Source organism: Sminthopsis crassicaudata, chromosome 1 (genome assembly GCF_048593235.1).
Source record: "Sminthopsis crassicaudata isolate SCR6 chromosome 1, ASM4859323v1, whole genome shotgun sequence".
NCBI lineage: Eukaryota > Metazoa > Chordata > Mammalia > Dasyuromorphia > Dasyuridae > Sminthopsis > Sminthopsis crassicaudata.
Genome location: NC_133617.1, coordinates 206,412,699 through 206,433,144, shown reverse-complemented (window position 1 = coordinate 206,433,144; position 20,446 = coordinate 206,412,699). Strand labels below are relative to the sequence as shown.

General features: G+C 30.9%; 1 protein-coding gene across 3 annotated transcripts in view; it reads right to left on the bottom strand.

The window, feature by feature from the left end:
• The window catches only part of RTTN (rotatin), a 218,527-nt gene that overhangs the window by 98,623 nt on the left and 99,458 nt on the right, over positions 1–20,446 (bottom strand). For all 3 annotated transcript variants that reach the window (XM_074274108.1, XM_074274115.1, XM_074274124.1), the window contains 5 exons: positions 19,530–19,658; positions 18,969–19,067; positions 14,467–14,625; positions 8,843–8,914; positions 5,863–6,052 (listed from right to left, as the gene is read on the bottom strand). In XM_074274108.1, coding sequence (XP_074130209.1) covers positions 5,863–6,052; positions 8,843–8,914; positions 14,467–14,625; positions 18,969–19,067; positions 19,530–19,658 — 649 coding nt within the window. The remainder of the gene's footprint in view (positions 1–5,862; positions 6,053–8,842; positions 8,915–14,466; positions 14,626–18,968; positions 19,068–19,529; positions 19,659–20,446) is intronic.

Sequence of the window (20,446 nt, the reverse complement as noted above, 5' to 3'; positions counted from 1 at the left end):
AATTATGAAAGAAATTTAGTAAAATGGCAAGAAAGTAGGAAATGATGATTAACTCTACTAAATTACAGATTAAGTTATACTTTACCTCAAAAATGATGCCAATTCACCATCAAACACAAAATAACAAATTCCACAGAAATCATACCATGTATTTTAAGTGAATATGAAAACTAATGGCATAGAGCAGACTAATTAATAGAAAAGCTTCCTAATCTTCTTTGTAAAAGATTACTTTCTATAACAGAATACAATTAAATTAATCTTTCATTTCAATATCAACTTTTCTTCTTTCTTCCGACCCCGTTTTCTGATAAAGTCCTAAGAAAAGAAACTTCTTTCATTTAATATCATGATAAAAATTAAAAGACAAGAAATCAAAGGATCTTGTTTCTGATCTAGCTCCACTATTTACTACCTGGATGACTTAAGTAAGTCACTTGATCTCTGAGTCTGAACTTCTTCATATATAAAGTGCCTGAAAATCAAATGAGATAGTACAAAGAAAAACATTTTGTAAACTGCAAAGTATAACATATCATTCAAACGATGTTTAAATTGTTTTTCTGAAGCAATATTGATAGTTATTATAGTTGTAAAACCTTTTTTTACATCTTTTTATGTTTCATCAAAATAACATGCAATGTTATATTTAGCTTCAGTGGTCAATCTCTTGTGCTAGGCTCTATGCTATGTGCATCAATTTTCTCAGGATGTAAGCTAGCAATATGATCTTTCTTTGAATAGTTTTTATATAGAAACACATTAAAAATGTTATGCACATAAAAAAGCAATTACTATTAACAGTATGGAATAACACATACAAGTAGCACTGAGATTCTGCATTATAAACTGCTGGAATGAATACAACAAATAGGGAAAAAAAAAAAAAACAGAATCACCAAAATTAAGAGGTAGAATGTACTTCAGAGGCCAAATCTTATTTGTATATGACAAAGAATGTCCTTTACTGTTCCCTCAAAGAGGTCATTGATCTTCTGGTAAAAGACTTAGCATAAAGGGGAAGCATCTACTTCCCAAGATAGCATCATTACACTTTTGTAAAGCTCTAATTGTTAAACAAATTTTCTCAGCATCAAAACAAAACTTCCCCCTGCAAATAGTATCATTAATACTAATATGACCAGAGGTCAAGTGGAACAAGCCTTTTCACTTTTTGTCATGATATGATACTCTTTCAAAAATTCCAAAGTAGCTTCCAAATATATGATGCTTTACAATAAATATATCAAGTTCCTTCAACTCATGGCAATCTTAAGGTTCTTCATTATCATAATATTCTGAATAGTCTCTAACTTATCAATGTCCTTCCAAAAGATAGCATTCAAAGATGATCATAACACTTCAGATATGGTTGAACAAGAGCAATATGTAACAACTATCACTCACCTTGACATTATGCCTCTCTTATGAGGCTTCATTAGCATTTTTTAGATTTCAATCTGCATTGTGGCTTATGTGAAATTTGAAGTTCAATAGAATATACAAATTCCTTAAATATAAATTTATCTAAAAATGTCTCCATAATCTCTTACCTGTAAAATTCATTTTAAATCAAGTTTAAGAGTTTATTTGTCTTTATAAAATGCCAAAATTGAGCCCAACATTGAATATCCAATACCTCAGCTATTTCTTACTACATAGTACATTCTATAAATTTAATAAACATGTTAACCTATTAACCTATGCTTTTATACAAATCAATGAATATAAACCAACATAAAACCAAACAGATCCTTAGGAAACTTCACTAGATACCTTCTTCTACATTGACATCAATCTACTAAAAACAAATATTAATTCTTCTAATTGTGCTTTTGTCTAATCTGTCCATCAAGAAAGAATGAGAAACATTTTAAAATGCATAAATAAAATTTAGGCAAACTGTATTATAATAACATTCCCTTAATTCATCAGTCTAGTAACAATGTCAAAAGTTAATCTCTGTGTGATCGTTATCTGTGAAAAACCACGGATTCCTTGAAGCCAAATAATTTAGATTCAAATACTAATTTTGCTGCTTTTTACATATGTAATGAAAGAAGCATTTATATAACCTAGAGAATTTTCTATCCCTTCTGGACTATTTTCCCTTCTAGAATCTTAATCCACACAATCCCTATTTTTTCCTGTCTTTGAATCTTCAGAAATTTGATCTCCCAATTAGACTATGATCAGCCTATTCTCAATCACAAATTCTAAAGTAATTTCTTTCTTCCCCTAAAATTCACAACCTTTCCACAACAACAATTTGTTGCTTATGTCAGAATTAAAGCATGAATAGTTTCCTTCATTTCATTTTTTAGAGAATAAAGTTATTAAGAGAAGCCAAAAAGTTATTAGTTCCTTTCTTTCCGGCAGAGTAAGAGAACTCCAATAGAAAACATTATTATATTATGCCTCTATGTCAGGTACATGATCTCTTTTACAATCTCCTAATCTATTCCTTTTTGTTCACATAGCTTGTAGTACATTCTGTATGTCTCTGGGAAGGCAGTAGATTTCTCTATTATTTTTTAAATTTTTTTATTTCTCTATTATAAATGACAGTTATATAAATATCTTTTCTTATTACTCCTCAGCAGGGAGTCAACAATGGGAGTTACCTCTTTCCTTTGACCTTGCTGGATTTGTATCCTTTTTGGTGTCAACTGTGGAATTATATAACTCCTTTCGGCACAAGCTACTTTAATCCAGAAAACGTCCATCTTTCTTCTCTTTTTATTATAAGTATTATATCTACTTCTTTACTACAAATGCTCAATCATCCTCCCCTTTCTCTCATATCTTATTCTTCTACCCTTTAACTTCTTAATCTGTGTGCCTTAAAGCTCTATTAAAGACTGTCTTCTTGAACTGGAGATCATTATTGATAACAAAATAGATAATTTTGATTATATTAAGTTAAAAATTTTGTGCAAACAAAACTAATGCAGACAAGATTAAAAGGAAAGCAATAAACTGGGGAAAACATTTTTGCATTCAAGATTTCTGATAAAGGACTCATTTCTAAAATATAAAGAGAATTGACTCAACTATTTTCAGATGAAGAAATTGAAACCACTTCCAGTCATATGAAAAGGTGCTCTAAATCATTATTGATCAGAGAAATGCAAATTAAGACAATTCTGACATGCCAGTATACATCTCTCAGATTGGCTAAGATGATAGGAAAAGATAATGACTAATGTTGGAGGGATTGTGGGAAAACTGGGTCATTAATACATTGTTGGTGGAACTGTGAATAGATCCAACCATTCTGGAGAGCAATATGGAACTATGCCCAAAGAGTTATCAATATGTATATATCCTTTGATCCAGCAATGTTTTTATTGAGCTTATATCCCAAAGAAATCTTAAAGGAAGGAAAGGGACCCACATGTGCCAAAATGCTTGTGGCAGTCCTTTTTGTAGTGGCAAGAAACTGGAAAGTGAGTGGATGCTCATCAAATGGAGATTGGCTAAATAAATGAGTGTTATGGAATATTATTGTTCTATATGAAACAATCAGTAGGATGATATCAGAGAAGCCTGGAGAGACTTGCATGAATTGATGTTAAGTGAAATGAGCAGAATCAGGAGATCACTGTATATGGCAACAGCAATATTATACAATGATCAATTCTGATGTATGTGGCTCTTTTCAACAATGAGATAAATTCAGACCAGTTCCAATAGTTTTGTGATCAAAAGAGCTATCTACACCCAGAGAGGACTGTGGGAACTGAGTGTTCACAACATAGCATTCTCACTTTTTTTGTTGTTGTGTGCTTGCATTTTATTTTCTTTTCTGGTTTGATTTGATTTTTTTCTGTACAGCAAGATAATTGTATAAATATGTATGCATATATGGGATTTAATATATATTTCTATCATGCTTAGCATATATTGGACTACTTGCCATCTAGGGGAAGGGGGTGGGAGAAGAGAAGGAAAAACTTGAACCCAAGGTTTTGCAAGGGCTAATATTGCAGAATTATCTATGCATATGTTTTGAAACATAAAAAACTTTAACAAAAAAACAATTCTTCTCTCTATAGATACCTTCTCTCTCAGTAATCTTTTCATTTCCTATGGATTTGATTAGCAAATCTAGAAGACTGCAGATCTATACATCCAATCCTAGTGTCTCTCCAAATGAACATTGTCAAGTGCTTACATTTCAAGTGATTATCACCAAAGCATCTCAAATACAAGATGTCCAAAAGAAAATTCATTCTTTTCTCTTGAACCCTCTTTCTAGTTTCCTCGTTTCACATTCAGCATCCTTCCAATCACTCAGGCTCACCAACTTCAAAGTAATTCTTGACTATATCCCTTCTTCCATTCCACTATGTACAACTAATTGCTAAGTCTTGTCAGTTCTACCTTCACATCTTTCAAATCTGTCCTTATTTCTCCATGCCATATGCAATATTTATCTAGCACAAGTAGTTTATCTAGTCTCCTTCTTCCTCTAAATAGGGTAAATGCTCCTTAAGTCTAAAGATAGTACTTAACGCTTCAGAGAATCTGAAAAGGCAGAAAAAAAAATTCTGATCTATACTATTCATTCGTTTAACAGTACAGATCAGAATTTTTTTCTACCTTTTCAGATTCTCTTTCTTCTTTGGTTTAATTTCAAACTTTTTTTTTAAAAAGTAATACTTTATTTTTTTCATGATAATCTACATTGATTAGAAATCTCTGAGTTCTCATCATTTCTGTGATGGCAACTAGCCTATATTCTGGGCCTATAAAGAAAATACTTGGCTTCAATAAATAGACATTGTGTACATTAACTTTTATATTTGTTAGAAGCAAAATCCTCTGCCCTCCATTGTTATTTTGGTAGATTTGTGGGCAAGACATGTACTGAAATGCTGTGAACAAACTCAAACAACTAGAATAATAGTTACTCAGAGCTGAATGTATTAACTGAGTGGAAGTTAGAATTCTAACTTTTCTAAGTAAGGTTAAGTACTTAAGAGTTACAATATCTTTTGTACTGAATCAGTTTCCTTAGAAGAGAACAAAAATAAATTAAAATGTCTCAAAATAAACTTTATAGCTCTACCATTCAAAAAAAGCTATATGAATACATAAAACAGAAAAGCTGTTCACTACAGAAACCTGTAAAATCTATTAGCAGAAAAATGGTTTTGCAGCATTAAAATTTTGACTTAAAGACCTAGAGAATTCATTTCGCTATAAGATAGCAATTTCTATTCTTGAAGCTTGTTTCTAGCGTATTAATCATTTATGTTTTTCTTAAAGTATGTAAAGTAAAAAATACCTTATAATAATACTCAGCTATTCCTTAGAACTCTCTTTTTTCTATTATTTATGAGATGTACTTTAAAATTTGTACTTGTAGGCACACTCCATACTATTCAAAAAATGATACATTTCTAAGTTCTTTACTCCAACAGTTATAATTTTTCAGAAATGTCTGAGGTATTATTTATTTCCTTGTTCAAAAAAATATGCAACAAATACATTCGTTCTTTGTTGTAAATCTAAAGATAGCTTTCAGATTTGGAAGATGAATTTTATTCAATAGTTGAAAACAAGATTCAAAAAGAAGTTTATATGTTAATTAAAAGCACTCTTGAACTGGATGGAAATCATTCTTATGAAAGGTGAGAAATATATTTACATTAGCTTCTGGCAAAAAGATGCATGGACATACCTTCTGACATGACAATATTATGGCTAAGATTGCTCTAGTTCTTAAATTTTCAATATGCTTAAGTATAATAATAACTAAATGCTTTTAGGATATATAGTTAAAAACAATAACCCCAAAGAAGATGAGTTATTAGCTTAATATTATCCCATTAAAATTGGATAAAAGATTCTTACCATTTATATTCTTTCTTGCTGTGATGTTGTTAGCTGCATAATAATTCAAGTCAAACATATATCGCCCAAAGTAACAATGTTTCACCATCCAATTCATATTTTCATAAAAATTGCTGTGATATAAAAGGGCTTGGAGGGCAGGTTTACCTATCAGAGATAGGCCATACTCCACATCATGTACAGAGGGACCCTAAGGGAATATATCAGAATATGTTTTTTCTTACCTGCATTATATTCTATCATATAACAAGTCTGAATGCATACTTCAATCAGTATTTAAAAGTATTTAATTGATCTTAATTAGGCTTTGTATATTTAAAAATATTATCAGTAAAGGCACTTTATTAAATTTTATGGTCCAGAATCTGAGCCTAAATCACTCAATTGGCTATTTATAACAGGGTCAGAATTTTTGGTGTGGTTGGCAGAAATTGTTTATAATTGTTTACAATGTCATCATGATTAATTTTTTTAAAGTGATTATAATATCTTTATTGGGAAAAGGGAGGTGAGGAAAAAAGTGAGCCTTAAGATGACTAGATAGCCAGATGCATGACCATGGTATATTCTCTGGCTAGTAGAGGTATATAAGTTCTTTCAATAAGTTATAGGCATCTTTGATTAATCCCCTTCCACAAGATGATATGAAAAATGGATATGAAAGAAGTTTAAAAAGGAAAGTAGAAATATAGCAAAATATCCCTTGGCTCTTATTAATGGTTTTTAAAAAGCTAACATGAGGAAAATCAAGGTAAATTATCCTTCCATATTCAGCAATCTGAACCAGTAGTGAAGAAGCTTTTGGTCTTTAAGGATCTTGCCTCAAAAAGTAGAGAAAAAACAGACTTAATAACTGTGTGTAGGGAAAAGAATGATTAAAGAAGCAACAGCAGGTGGCACACTAAAAAAGTACCAGACTTGAGTTCAAATCTGACCTTAGATACCAACTAATTTTATAACCCTAGACAAGACTTAAACCTAGCTTCCTCAGTTTCCTCATCTATAAAATGAGACAGAGAAGAAAATGGCAAATTGCTTCAGTATTTTTTTCATAAAAACCTTAAATGTGATCACAAGAGTCAGATATAATTGAAAAACAACTCAACAATAATGTAAAACATACTAGATGTTCCAAAAGCCTTAGTGCAGTTTTTGGCTTTAAAATCTTAAAACTGTCTTAAGTTTCAAAAGCTTAAAACTGTTCTAAGACCTTTGGGGTACTCTCTATATTTTGTATGCCACCTATAAGCTATACTCCCCCTACTACCATCTGGTTTGTATAAAATTCGATTGTAATTTTTGTCATTTTTTTTCTTTAAAAAAAAAAAAAAAAAAAAAGAGTATGATCTAGCCAAATTAAGTATAATCTTGACTTTTTTAAAAAAAGGGGGACATTTAAACTAAAAGACTTTCAGATATTTGTGACAAAAAACAGAACTTAAGAGAAAATATGACATATAACATCCAAAAGAAAATATAGTAAACATTAAGGATCAATTACAAGGCACTCAATAAGGTCAAATCATTTAATTTTTATATATGAAAATATTACAAGTTTTTTTTTTAATGACTATCAGTCTTTATTTTGGCAGCTCATAGCAAGCTGAATATGATGGAGTCATTCTAAAGAAAGAATATATATTCACATAGATATGTATGTGTATGTATATATATATATGTGTGTGTTTAAAAAGGAATATAGTTTATAATAAATTTAAATGGAGTAATAAATATGGACATATGAATAATGTAATATATAATAACATACATTATTATTATATATTACATTATACAATATACAATAAAATGTGATAAATTTAAAAGGAATACAGTTTATATTCAAATCAATATGGTATATATTTATTTCCTAAAATAGTTTTATTAATTATGACATGGCTGAAATGACATTTGTACTTAGGTAAAGCTAGGTGGCACAGTGGACAGAATGCCAGGTCTTGGAGTAGGAAAGACCTGAGTTCAAATCTTGTTTCAGACTCTTCCTAGCTGTGTAACCCTATGTTAACCCTGTTTGATTCAATTTCCTCATGTGTAAAATGAACTGGAAAAGAAAATGGCAAACCATTCCAGTATGTTTGCCAAGAAAACCCTAAAAAAAAAATCACGAAGAGTCACAACTAGAAAGTATGAACCAACAAAGTATATTTGCTGAATTAATCACAATAAGTCTTGTCTTTGTACATTCTCACAACCCATCATCCATGGTGGTAATGTTCACTTTCTTATCTTCCTTCAAGATTCAGCTGAAGTTCTATATTTTCAGTGAATATTTCCTTGATCACCCTATTACTTCTCTCAATTCTCCCTGTACTATCAGTTAATTATGATCATATTATATCCCCAAGTAGAAGGTAAGCTTGCTGGAATTGTTTCATTTGTGTTTGTGTCCCCAGTAGTTGGCAAAAAAATGAACAGAAAAAGATGAAGCTAAGACTGAGATGTCTTTGAAGAATAATTACCTTTTTGATAAAAGAACAGCAATATAGTTTGCTTTCTGCCAATAAGGTTAAAGAGGGCATGATCTTTACATTATTTTTGTTTTTTTAATCAGTAAAATTACCTAGCAGTGTTAAGCACTACATTAAGCTGAATTAAAATCTAGACCATAAACTAACCAATTTAATGAGGACCCAATATCAAACTATTCTACTCATAAAAAGGAGTACAAACAAGTTTATTAGTAATATACATTTCACTAAAAGCAAAATTATTTTTGAATTTTTTATTTTGTTTGCTAGGTATTTTAAAGAGAAGAGATATTTTTAAAATCTTGTTTATCAAAGAACTAGAATATTATCTGCAGTAGCTGAAATAATTAGTTCATTATTACCATATCTAAATCTGTTTTGTTGAAAGTCTTCATAATAACAAATATCTTAAATTTATTTTACAATTAAACAAATACTACTAAAAACTTTTCACCTGTCAGAATCACATTAATATAATTTTAATAATTACTTACATGCCAAGAATAATCGTCGTTGTTATCTGTAGGCAATGGAATCACTAATAGGTTCTGAAGAATAAATGCAGCCTAAAAAAATGAAGAGGGCATCAATACTGCTATCTTGCTGTTATATCAAAAGTTACCAATGTAAATTAATTTAGTAACCTAGTATATCTTAGATCAGTTGCAAAAGAAGTTTACGACTATGGCTTATGGTCATCATGAACACTGATAACCATATCAATTTTATAGATAAGATGGTGACCTTAAAAAAAAAAAAAAAAAGAACACAATTACTGTGCTCAATGAATTTCCTTTTAATATCTAGTGTTTTCAAGACAATAAATGAAAAATATGAATTATCTCTATTAAGAATCATTTATATCAATTTTCTAAAATCAAAAAAGCATGCATGAAAATGTCTGCTCAATAAATACTTTACTTCAAATATGGAACATGAAATAAAAAATCATTATAATGCATATTACAACTTACTGAAAATTTAAAATTAAAATAGCATTTTATCACTTTCCATTAGCTGATATAAATTAATTTTAATATTTATCACAGAAAAAGAATAATTAAGACTAACTTTGAAATTAAAAAAAAAAAAGATATAAAGGTAAAACCTAATAAAAATTTCTATAACATCAATCTCCAAATACAGAAACTGGTTATTATTATCACAAGTATCTTTAAACACATTGAATTTATTTTCAAATGAATGCGTGCATTCACCACTCTAAAAAATAATGTATATTTTATATAGATAGGCAGGTAGATAGGTAAGTAGATAAGTAGGAAGGAAGGAAGGAAGGAAGGAAGGAAGGAAGGAAGGAAGGAAGGAAGGAAGGAAGGAAGGAAGGAAGGAAGGAAGGAAGGAAAAAGAGGAAGAAAGAAAAAGAGAAGGAAGGAAGAGAGTGGGTCAAGAACGGACAAAATTTTTTAAAAATTAACCAGATCTACAAGAGGAATGGAATCTTCTCTTAAATGGAATTTAGTGAAATATGTCTGGTTTCAGGGGAACCTAGATTTAGAATCAGAAGAAATAGCTTTGAATATGAGCTGATACTTCCTACATGGGGAAGTAACTTGTGGTAGTGGAAAGATTTTTGCTCGATTTGGGATCAGGCGTCTTAGATTCAAATACCAGCTCCTATGTGAGCTTGAACAAGCCAATTAAATAACTTTTCAGAGCTTAAGTGTTGTCAACTATGTAATAAGATGGTCAATCATCTCTAAGGTCTCAGTTTTAGATGCTTTGAGGATTCAGTGATCCCAATTATATTTATGCCTATATCCAATCAGTCAATTAATTAGTACTTATTAAGTTCATACTGAATGCCAAGCAGAAGCAACTAGGCATTTAGGTGACTTCTGTCTCTGAAGTCAAGAAGACTTGAGTTCAAATCCAGCCTGAAATATTGATTAGCTCTGTGACCCTAAACATGTCACTTAACGTGTTCGCCTTAATCCACTGGAGAAGAAAATGGAAAACTACTCCAGTAATTTTACCAAGAAAACTTTGTACTCTGCTCTGAAGAATTAGATCATTGATAAACAAAAAAAAAAAAGTCTCAAAGACACCAAAATACTTGTAGCAATATTTTTCTTGTAGCAAAATACTAGAAACCTAGCAGATTTGATTTTGTTGATTTTCTTTTCATCTTCTCCTGCTTTTTAAACATTTTTAAGTTAAAAAGGATGACTCTCTGAGAGGAAAAGGCAGAGTAAGTAATATAGGCAAAAATGTAGAAAATGTAAAAATAAAATCCCAATAAAGTCCTTTTTACAAAAAATTATATGCCTTTTTCAATGAATATAAAATCTTCAAAGAAATATGATTAATAAAAATGCTAAATGTTATCCTCCCAAAATTGAGATGGATGTTTTAGAAACTAATTAATATAAATACTGAATATATATCAACTTAATCTTCTGTAGTCTCTTGCTTCAGTCATATCCAATTTTTCTTTGTGATCCCACAACAACCTACCGCCCTCTATACTTCACAATGTCTCAAAATCTGTCCAAGTTTGTTGTACAGCCAAAGTGTTTAAGCTTCAGCTTCAATTATTTGACCTTCCAATGTATATTCTGAACTGGATCTTTCTGTCCAAAAACTCTCAAAAGCCTTCACTAGCACTACACTTCATGTTTACTTTGTGTAGTTCACTTTTCTTTACAATCCAACTCTTATAGCCATACATTACTATTGGAAAAACCAAAGCTTTGACTATAGGAACCTTTGTCATCAAGATGATGTCTCTATTTTTTAGTATGCTGTCCAGATTTACTATAGTTTCCCTTCTAAGAGATATCTTGAAAACAAACAAGATGGTCTAGTGATCCCATCTCTTTTAGAACTTGCTACATTTTGCTGTGATCTCTATAATCAAAAGCTTTAGTACAGTCAACAAAGCAGATGTAGATGTTTTTTGAGAACTCTCTTGCTTTCTCCACAATCCAGTGAATTTTGGAAATTAAGTCTCTACATTCTCCGACTGAAAATCACTATGCTCTTCTGGTTCATGTATTGCTGAAGCCTCACTTAAAGAATCTTTTTTTTTTTTTTAATTTTTATTCATTTTTCTAAATTATCCCCTCCCTCCCTCCACTCCCTCCCCCCGATGGCAGGTAATCCCATATATTTTACATGTGTTACAATATAACCTAGATACAATATATGTGTGTAAATACCATTTTCTTGTTGCACATTAATTATTAGCTTCCGAAGGTATAAGTAACCTGGGTAGATAGACAGTAGTGCTAACAATTTACATTCGCTTCCCAGTGTTCCTTCTCTGGGTGTAGTTATTTCTGTCCATCATTGATCAACTGGAAGTGAGTTGGATCTTCTTTATGTTGAAGATTTCCATTTCCATCAGAATACATCCTCATACAGTATTGTTGTTGAAGTGTATAGTGATCTTCTGGTTCTGCTCATTTCACTCAGCAACAGTTGATTTAAGTCTCTCCAAGCCTCTCTGTATTCCTCCTGCTGGTCATTTCTTACAGAGCAATAATATTCCATAACCTTCATATACCACAATTTACCCAACCATTCTCCAATTGACGGACATCCATTCAACTTCCAGTTTCTAGCTACAACAAAAAGAGCTGCCACAAACATTTTGGCACATACAGGTCCCTTTCCACTCTTTAGTATTTCACTTAAAGAATCTTAAGAATAAATTTGATGCATTCAGTAATTTAAACATTCCTTGGCATTGCCTTTTTTTAGGCCTGGAACATACCTTGATCTTTTTCAATTTAGTGCCCATTATTGTATTTTCCAAATTTGCTGGGATATTGAGTATAGCATTTTAATGAATTATCTTTTAGGGTTTATAACAGCTCACCTGGAATTCCATCACTTCCCCTAGCCTTATTGTTAGTAAAGCTTCCTATTTGACTTCATTCTCTAAGATTCCTGGTTCTAGATCAGTAACTACAGTACTATGGTTATCGATAATATTAAGAATTTTCTTGTATTTTTCTTTGGTGTATTCTTGCCACCTCATTTTAATTTCTCCTCTTTCTGTTAGGCTCTATGATTTGTTTTTAAAAGTGTCCATTTTTGCATGAAAATTTCTCTTAAAAAGATTTGCCTTTACCTTTCTATTACTTTCTGTTTCTTTTCACTAAACATTTAAGAAAACCTTTCTTCTTTCTATTCTCTGGAATTTTGCATTCACTTAGATGTGTGTGTGTGTGTGTGTGTGTGTGTGTGTGTATCTTTCCCATTATCCTTTAACTTTCACTTCCCTTCTATACTCAGTTATTTGTAAAGCCCCATCAAATAACCATTTTGCTTTCTTGCTCTTTTTTTTTTTCTTTGGAATGGTTTTTGTGGGTGCCTCCTGAACAATATTACGAAGTTCTGTCCCTAGTTCTTCAGGTATTCTATCTACCAGATCTAATCGCTTAAATCTATTCATCACTTTCACTTCATATTCATAAGAGATGCTGTTTAGATCATATCTCTATGGTCTGATGGTTTTCCCTATTATCTTCAATTTAAGTCTGAATTTTGCAACAAGAAGTTCATGATCTGAGTCACAGTTAGCTCCAAATCTTGTTTTAATGGACTGTATAGAGTTAATCTAACTTGGGTTGCAAAGTATGTGATCAGTCTTTCATTAACCATATGGTGATGTCTATGTGCTAATATGCCTTTTGGGTTGTTGAAAATAAAGTTTCCTATTACCAGAGAGCTATCTTGACATTAGTCTCACCTATGTTTCATTTTGTTCTCCAAGTCTTGTTATTCCAATTATCTACTGATTTAGCATTTTAATCACCTATGATGAATGTGATCTTTTTGAGGGACAAAGATGCTACATGTCTTCATTGAACGATCAATTTTGGTCTTTTTGGTATTAGTGGCTAGAGTACAAACCTGTATTACTGTGATGTAGAACACTTTGTCTTGGAATCAAAGAGATAACATTCTGTCATTTTTTAGATTATACCTCAGTACTACATTTTTCATCCTTTATTAACTATGAGGGTTACTCCATTTCTTTTAAGGGATTTTTACCCACAGTAGTATATGTAATAGTCACCTGCATTAAATTCACCCACTCCCATCATCCATTTGAATACACTGATATCTAACATGTCAATATTTAATTTTTCTTCTCCAATTTGACCACATTTATCAGAAGAGATAACATCAGAAGATAAGCCCCTCTGGTCAGAAGGTGTGCTACTGGAAAAGAGTGGAGACTAACTACAATTTTCTTGTTGCACGTTAAGTATTGGATTCCGAAGGTATAAGTAACCTGGGTAGATAGACAGTAGTGCTAACAGTTTACATTCACTTCCCAGTGTTCCTTCTCTGGGTGTAGTTGTTTCTGTCCATCATTGATCAACTGGAAGTGAGTTGGATCTTCTTTATGTTGAAGATATCCACTTCCATCAGAATATATCTTCATACAGTACTGTTGTTGAAGTGTATAGTGATCTTCTAATATTAATATTTCAATGTAAGATCTATGTCATCTCCTTATCCCTTAGCATATGACATAGACACAACTGTTCAGTAATTTAAACATTCCTTCATATTGTATTTCTTTAAGCCTAGAAACATACACTGATCTTTTCCCAGTGGTCACTCTTGTATTTTCTAAATTTGCTGGCATAGTAAATGTAGCACTTTAATGCATTATCTTTTAGGGTTTAAAATAGCTCAGCCAGAATTCCATCACTTCCTCTAACCTAATCTCTTTGTCCATGGAGATTTCTTGACAAAGATATTGGAGTGATTTGCCATTTTCTTCTCCAATGGATCTCCTTTTGTCAGAATTCTCACTCTGACTTGCCTACTTTGGGTAACCCTGCATAGCATAGGCCACAGTTTAATTTATCTGCACAAGCTTCTCCATCACAATAAGGCAGTGATCCATCAGGTATCAGTAGTCTCTAATGCACATTAAATAGCAGTTATTATAGCATCAGAAAATGTTACATCTATTGTGAACTATATAATGTACAAAGCACCAAGAATTATACCATCTATGAACAAATTTTAACTATTTCAAAAAGAAAGTCAAAAATTTCCATTTTTGTGAGTTGTTTATGAGATTAAAGTATTGAATTAATACACTTGCAAATGAATAAAATAGGTGACATACCTCTCTGCGAACCATACTACATTCTGAATGATCAAGAAGAATGTTCACCACCATGGCCCAAAGTCCACCAGAAATGTTTTGACAACTTTCGGCTAAGGCAATACATCCATCTTTATCAGAAGTTAGACTTGCTCCAATTGCCAGGGAAGTGAACCTCACCTAGTTAATAAAATAAAAATAGGTTAAACCAAATGATCACTTTTTTACTAATTTCTACAAGTTTTAGGATATTTCAAATAGAACTTAAGTTGGTTCAAGTATTCTAACATAATTAAAAGCTGCTCTTTAGGACCCTTTTAATCACCACCCCTTTAAGGAATTTTTCATCCTGCAAGACCATATCAGTCTTGATATTCATACCTCATCAGTATCATCTGCTCTTGGAACCCCTCTAAGTGGAGGACAAAGTGAAGAGTTTCTTTAAAAGCCTCCATTTAAGATAGGTGCATAGACTCAAACATGTAGTTCCCATATGGATGTACTCTTTAGTACTTCTCTATAATGTCTTCAGGCAAATTATTCCTTCCCTTTCAGCTTCTTTTTGTGTTGTCTTCCTGAATTTGACTGTAAGCTTCTTCTTCTTCTTCTTCTTCTTTTTTTTTTTTAAAACTATATCTCCAAAACTTAGCACAGTGCTTGGAAGATAGCAAGTACTTAATAAATGCTTACTAACTAACTGAAAATAAAGCATGTAAATAAAAATCACTGTTTAGATAGATAGATAGATAGATAGATAGATAGATAGATAGATAGATAGATACAGATATAGATATAGATATATAGATATATATGAATACATAATTCTAAATGATTGCTAGGGTACTGGCTACATAGACAAAAATAAATAAAAATAACTTTCACAAACTGACTGATGATTTATATTTTTACAAGAATCATAAAGGAGTCAGTCTACTACTGCTTTTTAAGGTATCCATAGGGACAGTGAGCAATACGTATTCTTAACCTACTTAGTGAGAATGAATTGAACAGTCTTTCTATCACATAAGTACATATTATACTGAATAGCACCTAAGAGAATGAAACAAGGAAGAAAATAGAAAAGAAATTCATGCTACAAGTTACAATTTTAAGGGTACTCTGGCATTTTTAAGAATGCTTCAACATCCTTGAAAATAATTAACACAACTCATAATTATTTATAAGTCCCAAACTATGTGATTATATAAAGAAAGATCATTTGACAAAAGTCCAACACTAATCTACACCAGAAACTCTATGAAGCATGGCCAAAAATCTTTTTAAAAAATATGCATATCTAAAATCAAAAAGTAGCATCATTAGAAATGGATAAATATTAGAACTTTGCCAAGAAATAAAGGGATAAAAGCAAGGTTGCTTTTTTTTTTTCATCACTATTATATGACATTGTTTTAGAAATGCTATTAATATCAGTAAACCAACCAAAATAAATTAAAATCACAAATATAAGGAGACAAAACTTTCCTATTTGGACATAAGGATTTATAAAAATGACCCTAGTGAGATTTATATTGATCTTTATCATTTTTTATTGATCATATTTACAATTAATTGATTTTGTCCAGTAATTTCTTAAGTCACGGTTCTTTGTCTCTATTCAGTTGGTCTGTATGGGAATAAGCTTAAAAATCCAGTTCTTCTGCTAATCATTTCTTGCCTCAAGGTATTCATTCAATTGATCATAAAGGATGTGGGTGAAATCAATGGAGCTGAGTCTAATATCTTTACAGCAAGTTATCCTTCAAGGATATCTGGTCTACTATCCAAAAATATCTGGTACATGATCTCTAATCATTGCTAATATACTAAAATAATGAGCACATCTTAGTCTCATGAAATAAGAGAATGTGGGGATAGGTTCATTGCTAGGCCTATTATCAAACTTCCAACCAATCATGTCATATCCTGTGCTTCATTTTTGTAACCAATTGTACCCAGTCCCATATCTTCAACCCTGTTCTGATATTTGTTCTGTCCTCTCTAAAACCTGTAGAAGGGGAACTATCCTTCTGTTCATAGTCTTTGGAATAAATGGAAGAAAGCCACTAACCCATTTTTTGAGAAGCATTAGGATTCCTATTAATAAATGTTATCTTGCTAAAAGAATTGCTTCAGTTTCCCCTTTATTAAATTTTTTTTGGTTTTGTTTTGTTTTTTTCTGAGGCAGTTGGGGTTAAATTACTTGCCCAAGGTCACACAGCTAGGAAGTGTTCAGTGTCTAAGGCCAGATTTGAACTCAGGTCTTCCTAACTTCAAGGATGGTGCTCTATCCACTGCACGACCTACTTTCATTATGAAACTTTCAAATGAAACTTTCATTAAGTTTCAATCAGGACATTAGTAAATGAACAAAGAAACAAACAAAAATAACTAAAAGATTCAATAAAATAAAAGACATAAAAGCAACCTAAAAGCAACCCCCCAAAACAGTATTTCTTTATAGTAATAATAAAAACAAAGAAGGAACAATACAAATAGTATAGAAAAAGAATAGAATAATAGAAAGGAAAATTCAAAATTATTACAAAATGCATTCAATATTTGGGATCTAATCATACCACAATATTTTTAAGGCTCATATAATTATAATTTGGAAAACTGAAATAATTCAAAGTTGTTGCTTATAGTTAGGCTATGCCAATATAACAAAATGACATAACTATATAAATAGTTTAAAGATGCACTGCAATACTTAAAAAACTACCAATTATGAAATTAATTTCAAGCAGGAAGTGGTTACTTGAATTTCAAGGAAAATAAGAAAACAAATAGTACTTAATGATCTCAAATTGTTATATAAAGCAATAATCATCAAAAAACTATTAGGTAATAGTTAAAACATAGAAAAGTAGAAGAATGAAATATAACAGATAACCATTAACTACTTGAGTGAAAGACTACCTATTTGACAAAAAGTACTAGGGAAAAATGGATTTAGACCAGCATCTTATACCTTATGCCACAATCATTCCAAATGGATTTATGACCCAAATATAAACATTCATATCACTTAAAAATATGTAGGAAATTGGATGGAGATACCTTTTAGAGCTATGGGGGCTGGGTGGAATTCTTAAGCAAAGACTATAAGTTACAAAAGATAAAACAGAAAATATTATATAAAACTGAAAAATGAATCCTAGTTTCCAATGGATGAAGGTATAAGTTTTTATACTGAAATAATGTTAAAAGTGATAAATTAATTCTATATCATAAAATATTTTAAGTGATAAACAGCATATCCCCAAATAAAATTGAAAGAAAATTTGCATTATTAAAAACAGAACTCAAGATGTTTTTTTAACAAAAATTTACAAGTACAATTTTAGGTGCTTTGATTTTTAAATTTAGATATCTTTTCTTCTAAAATTGAAAAATAATTTTCTTATTCCTTTACTTTTATATCACATGAAAATATGATTATGCATCCCTCTCATTTTCCCCAACAAATCAGCTGTCCCTTGTGACAAGATTTTTTTTAAATAATAATAATAAAATTCAGTAAAAGTAGCTGACTCATCAAATGTATTAAACAGTATATGCAACATTCCACTAGCTCAACTCTTTTCAAGAGCCAAGGTTTATACATTTTGGGATTTTGTGATTTCACAGATGCTGTTTAACTGTTTCTTTTCATTTACAATGTTGTCATTGTGCATGCTGTTTTCCTTGCTTAGCATCTCTACATCAAACCATATGTTTTCTTATGTTTCTTTGATTTCCTTTCATAAGGTGCAATAATATTCCTTCACATATATTTACTATAATTTGCTTATCAATTCTCTCTTTAGTCAGCATTTTTTACTGTGAATAATTTTTATGGAATAATTTTATGAAGTAATATTTATAGAAACTTTCTATCTTTTACCTTCTTAAGGTCAAAGTAGAACAGATATCTCTGGAACAAACTGATATTTTAGTCACTTTTTTCTCACAATTTCCAGATGTTTTTCAGAAAGGCTGGAATAATTCACAACTTCATCAACAGGGGATTGGTATGCCAGTCTTCCTATAACCCCTCCAACACAGACTAGGACTCCTACACAAACCAGAGCAGCAGGAACAGACATCCTAGGAAGGAGAAGGCAGTAGGAAGAAATATTCTAGGAAAAGAACTAGGAGGGAAAATAGTCTCACAGAATAGTAAAGCTGAGAAACAACAGTCCTGAAAGCAGTAGTAGGAATAGAAACAGTAACTTCAGTATAAGCATGCGTCTCCATATAGAGAAAAGGTTTATTATAACTAAGGAATGTTATAAAAAAGATTACATGTTGGGGTTTCCGTCTCTTTAGTTTAATATATGTATATGTATATGTATAGATATGTATGTAAGTGTGTGTATAAATATATAATGTATGTGTACATATGTGCATAAGTATATATATATATTTATATTAAAATAAAGCCATTGATATGTTTCTGCATTTGAAATATTTTTATTTTATACCTTCTCACATAATTAACAATAACATAAAAGCTGAGATCCCAATTATATACTGACCTCTGGATCCCTATCAACCCACAATGGAATCAACCAAGCCAGTCCCTGTTGATTAAGATTGTTACTGTCATAAGGCAAGGACCACATTGAAATCCAATCCTACATTAAAGAAATAAAAATTAATTTTAATAAATTAATTTTAAAAGTATCAAACATTGAAGTAAATAGAACATAGAATAATTCTACTTTTAAAAATAACAAAAAGGCAATAAAAAATCTAGCACTGCTTTTTAAAAAGTTATTTAAATGAAACATTTCTAAAAATCAGGCACTGAAATTTGTAATTAAAATTATAAGTGTATTTTTCCAAATATGATTACTTAAAATTGAGTTATTCTATTGAATGCAGTCATTACTTTTAAAAAATGTAATTTAAGAAACCCATATTAATTTAAGCATCTCAAAATTCTAAATAATATCTTAACTGATAATCACTTTGATTTACAAAAGGGAAGAGATATATTTTCATCTAAGATCCCACTTCCAGAACTTTTAACATCATTTTGTTTTTTAAACAAACTATATAGATGGCAAGTCAAGGGCAGTTTTAAGGTCTCTCACCAAGATTTTGGCCTGATTCATCATCTCATGGGACAAATGTAATAAGCAAAGAACTGTGCTCTTTGTGACACCCTTTCCCATGAAAGACATAGCAGTTCCTCCTCGCTCCACATAGAAGGAAGAAATAACCTAAAAATCAAATACAAAACAAATGCAAAGTAGCTTTACTAAGAGTAGCATAAAAGAAGAAAAGAAAATTCAACTGTCAATGAATTAATCCTGACCACATAAAAAGATATCCTTCTTTTGAAATGTATTTTTCCTTTAGAATTTGGATAAAAGATATATGGCATCCTCCTCTAACAGAATCTTAGTAAAATTAGTGATGTGATTTAAAATATGCTGCTTAACTTTCATACCCACAACTTGATTCTTATTTGAGTTAAAATAATGTAACATCAATTAGTTATTTAAATAAATGGATATTTAATTGAATATCTAATTAAATGTCATTTGGATATTAGAAAAAATAAATGACATATGGTTGAAAGAATATTGGACTTAAGTCAGGAGACAAAGTTTCAAATGTTGGCTTTTCCATTTACTAGCCTTATGATGTTGAATAAGTGACTTCATCTCCCTGGCAGTCTCCTCACCTGATTAAATCATACTTGACTTACCCACATCATAATGTTGTTGTAAGGAAAGTGTTTTGCCAAATGTAAAGTAACACATAACATGAACTATCATTATAATTTTAGCAAGGTGAAGAGGTCCAAAGAGTACTGGATTGGAAATCAAGAAATATGTTTAAAGGCAAGCTAGAAAAATCCTAGTTCTTTGACCCTGGGTATATCATGGAAACAAAGATTTTAGTCTTTGAAGAGATATTGGAGATTATCTAATAATATTAACTAGTGCTTACAGCTTTAAGGATTTCAAAGCATTTATAAATGAGGAAACTGAGATACAGCATA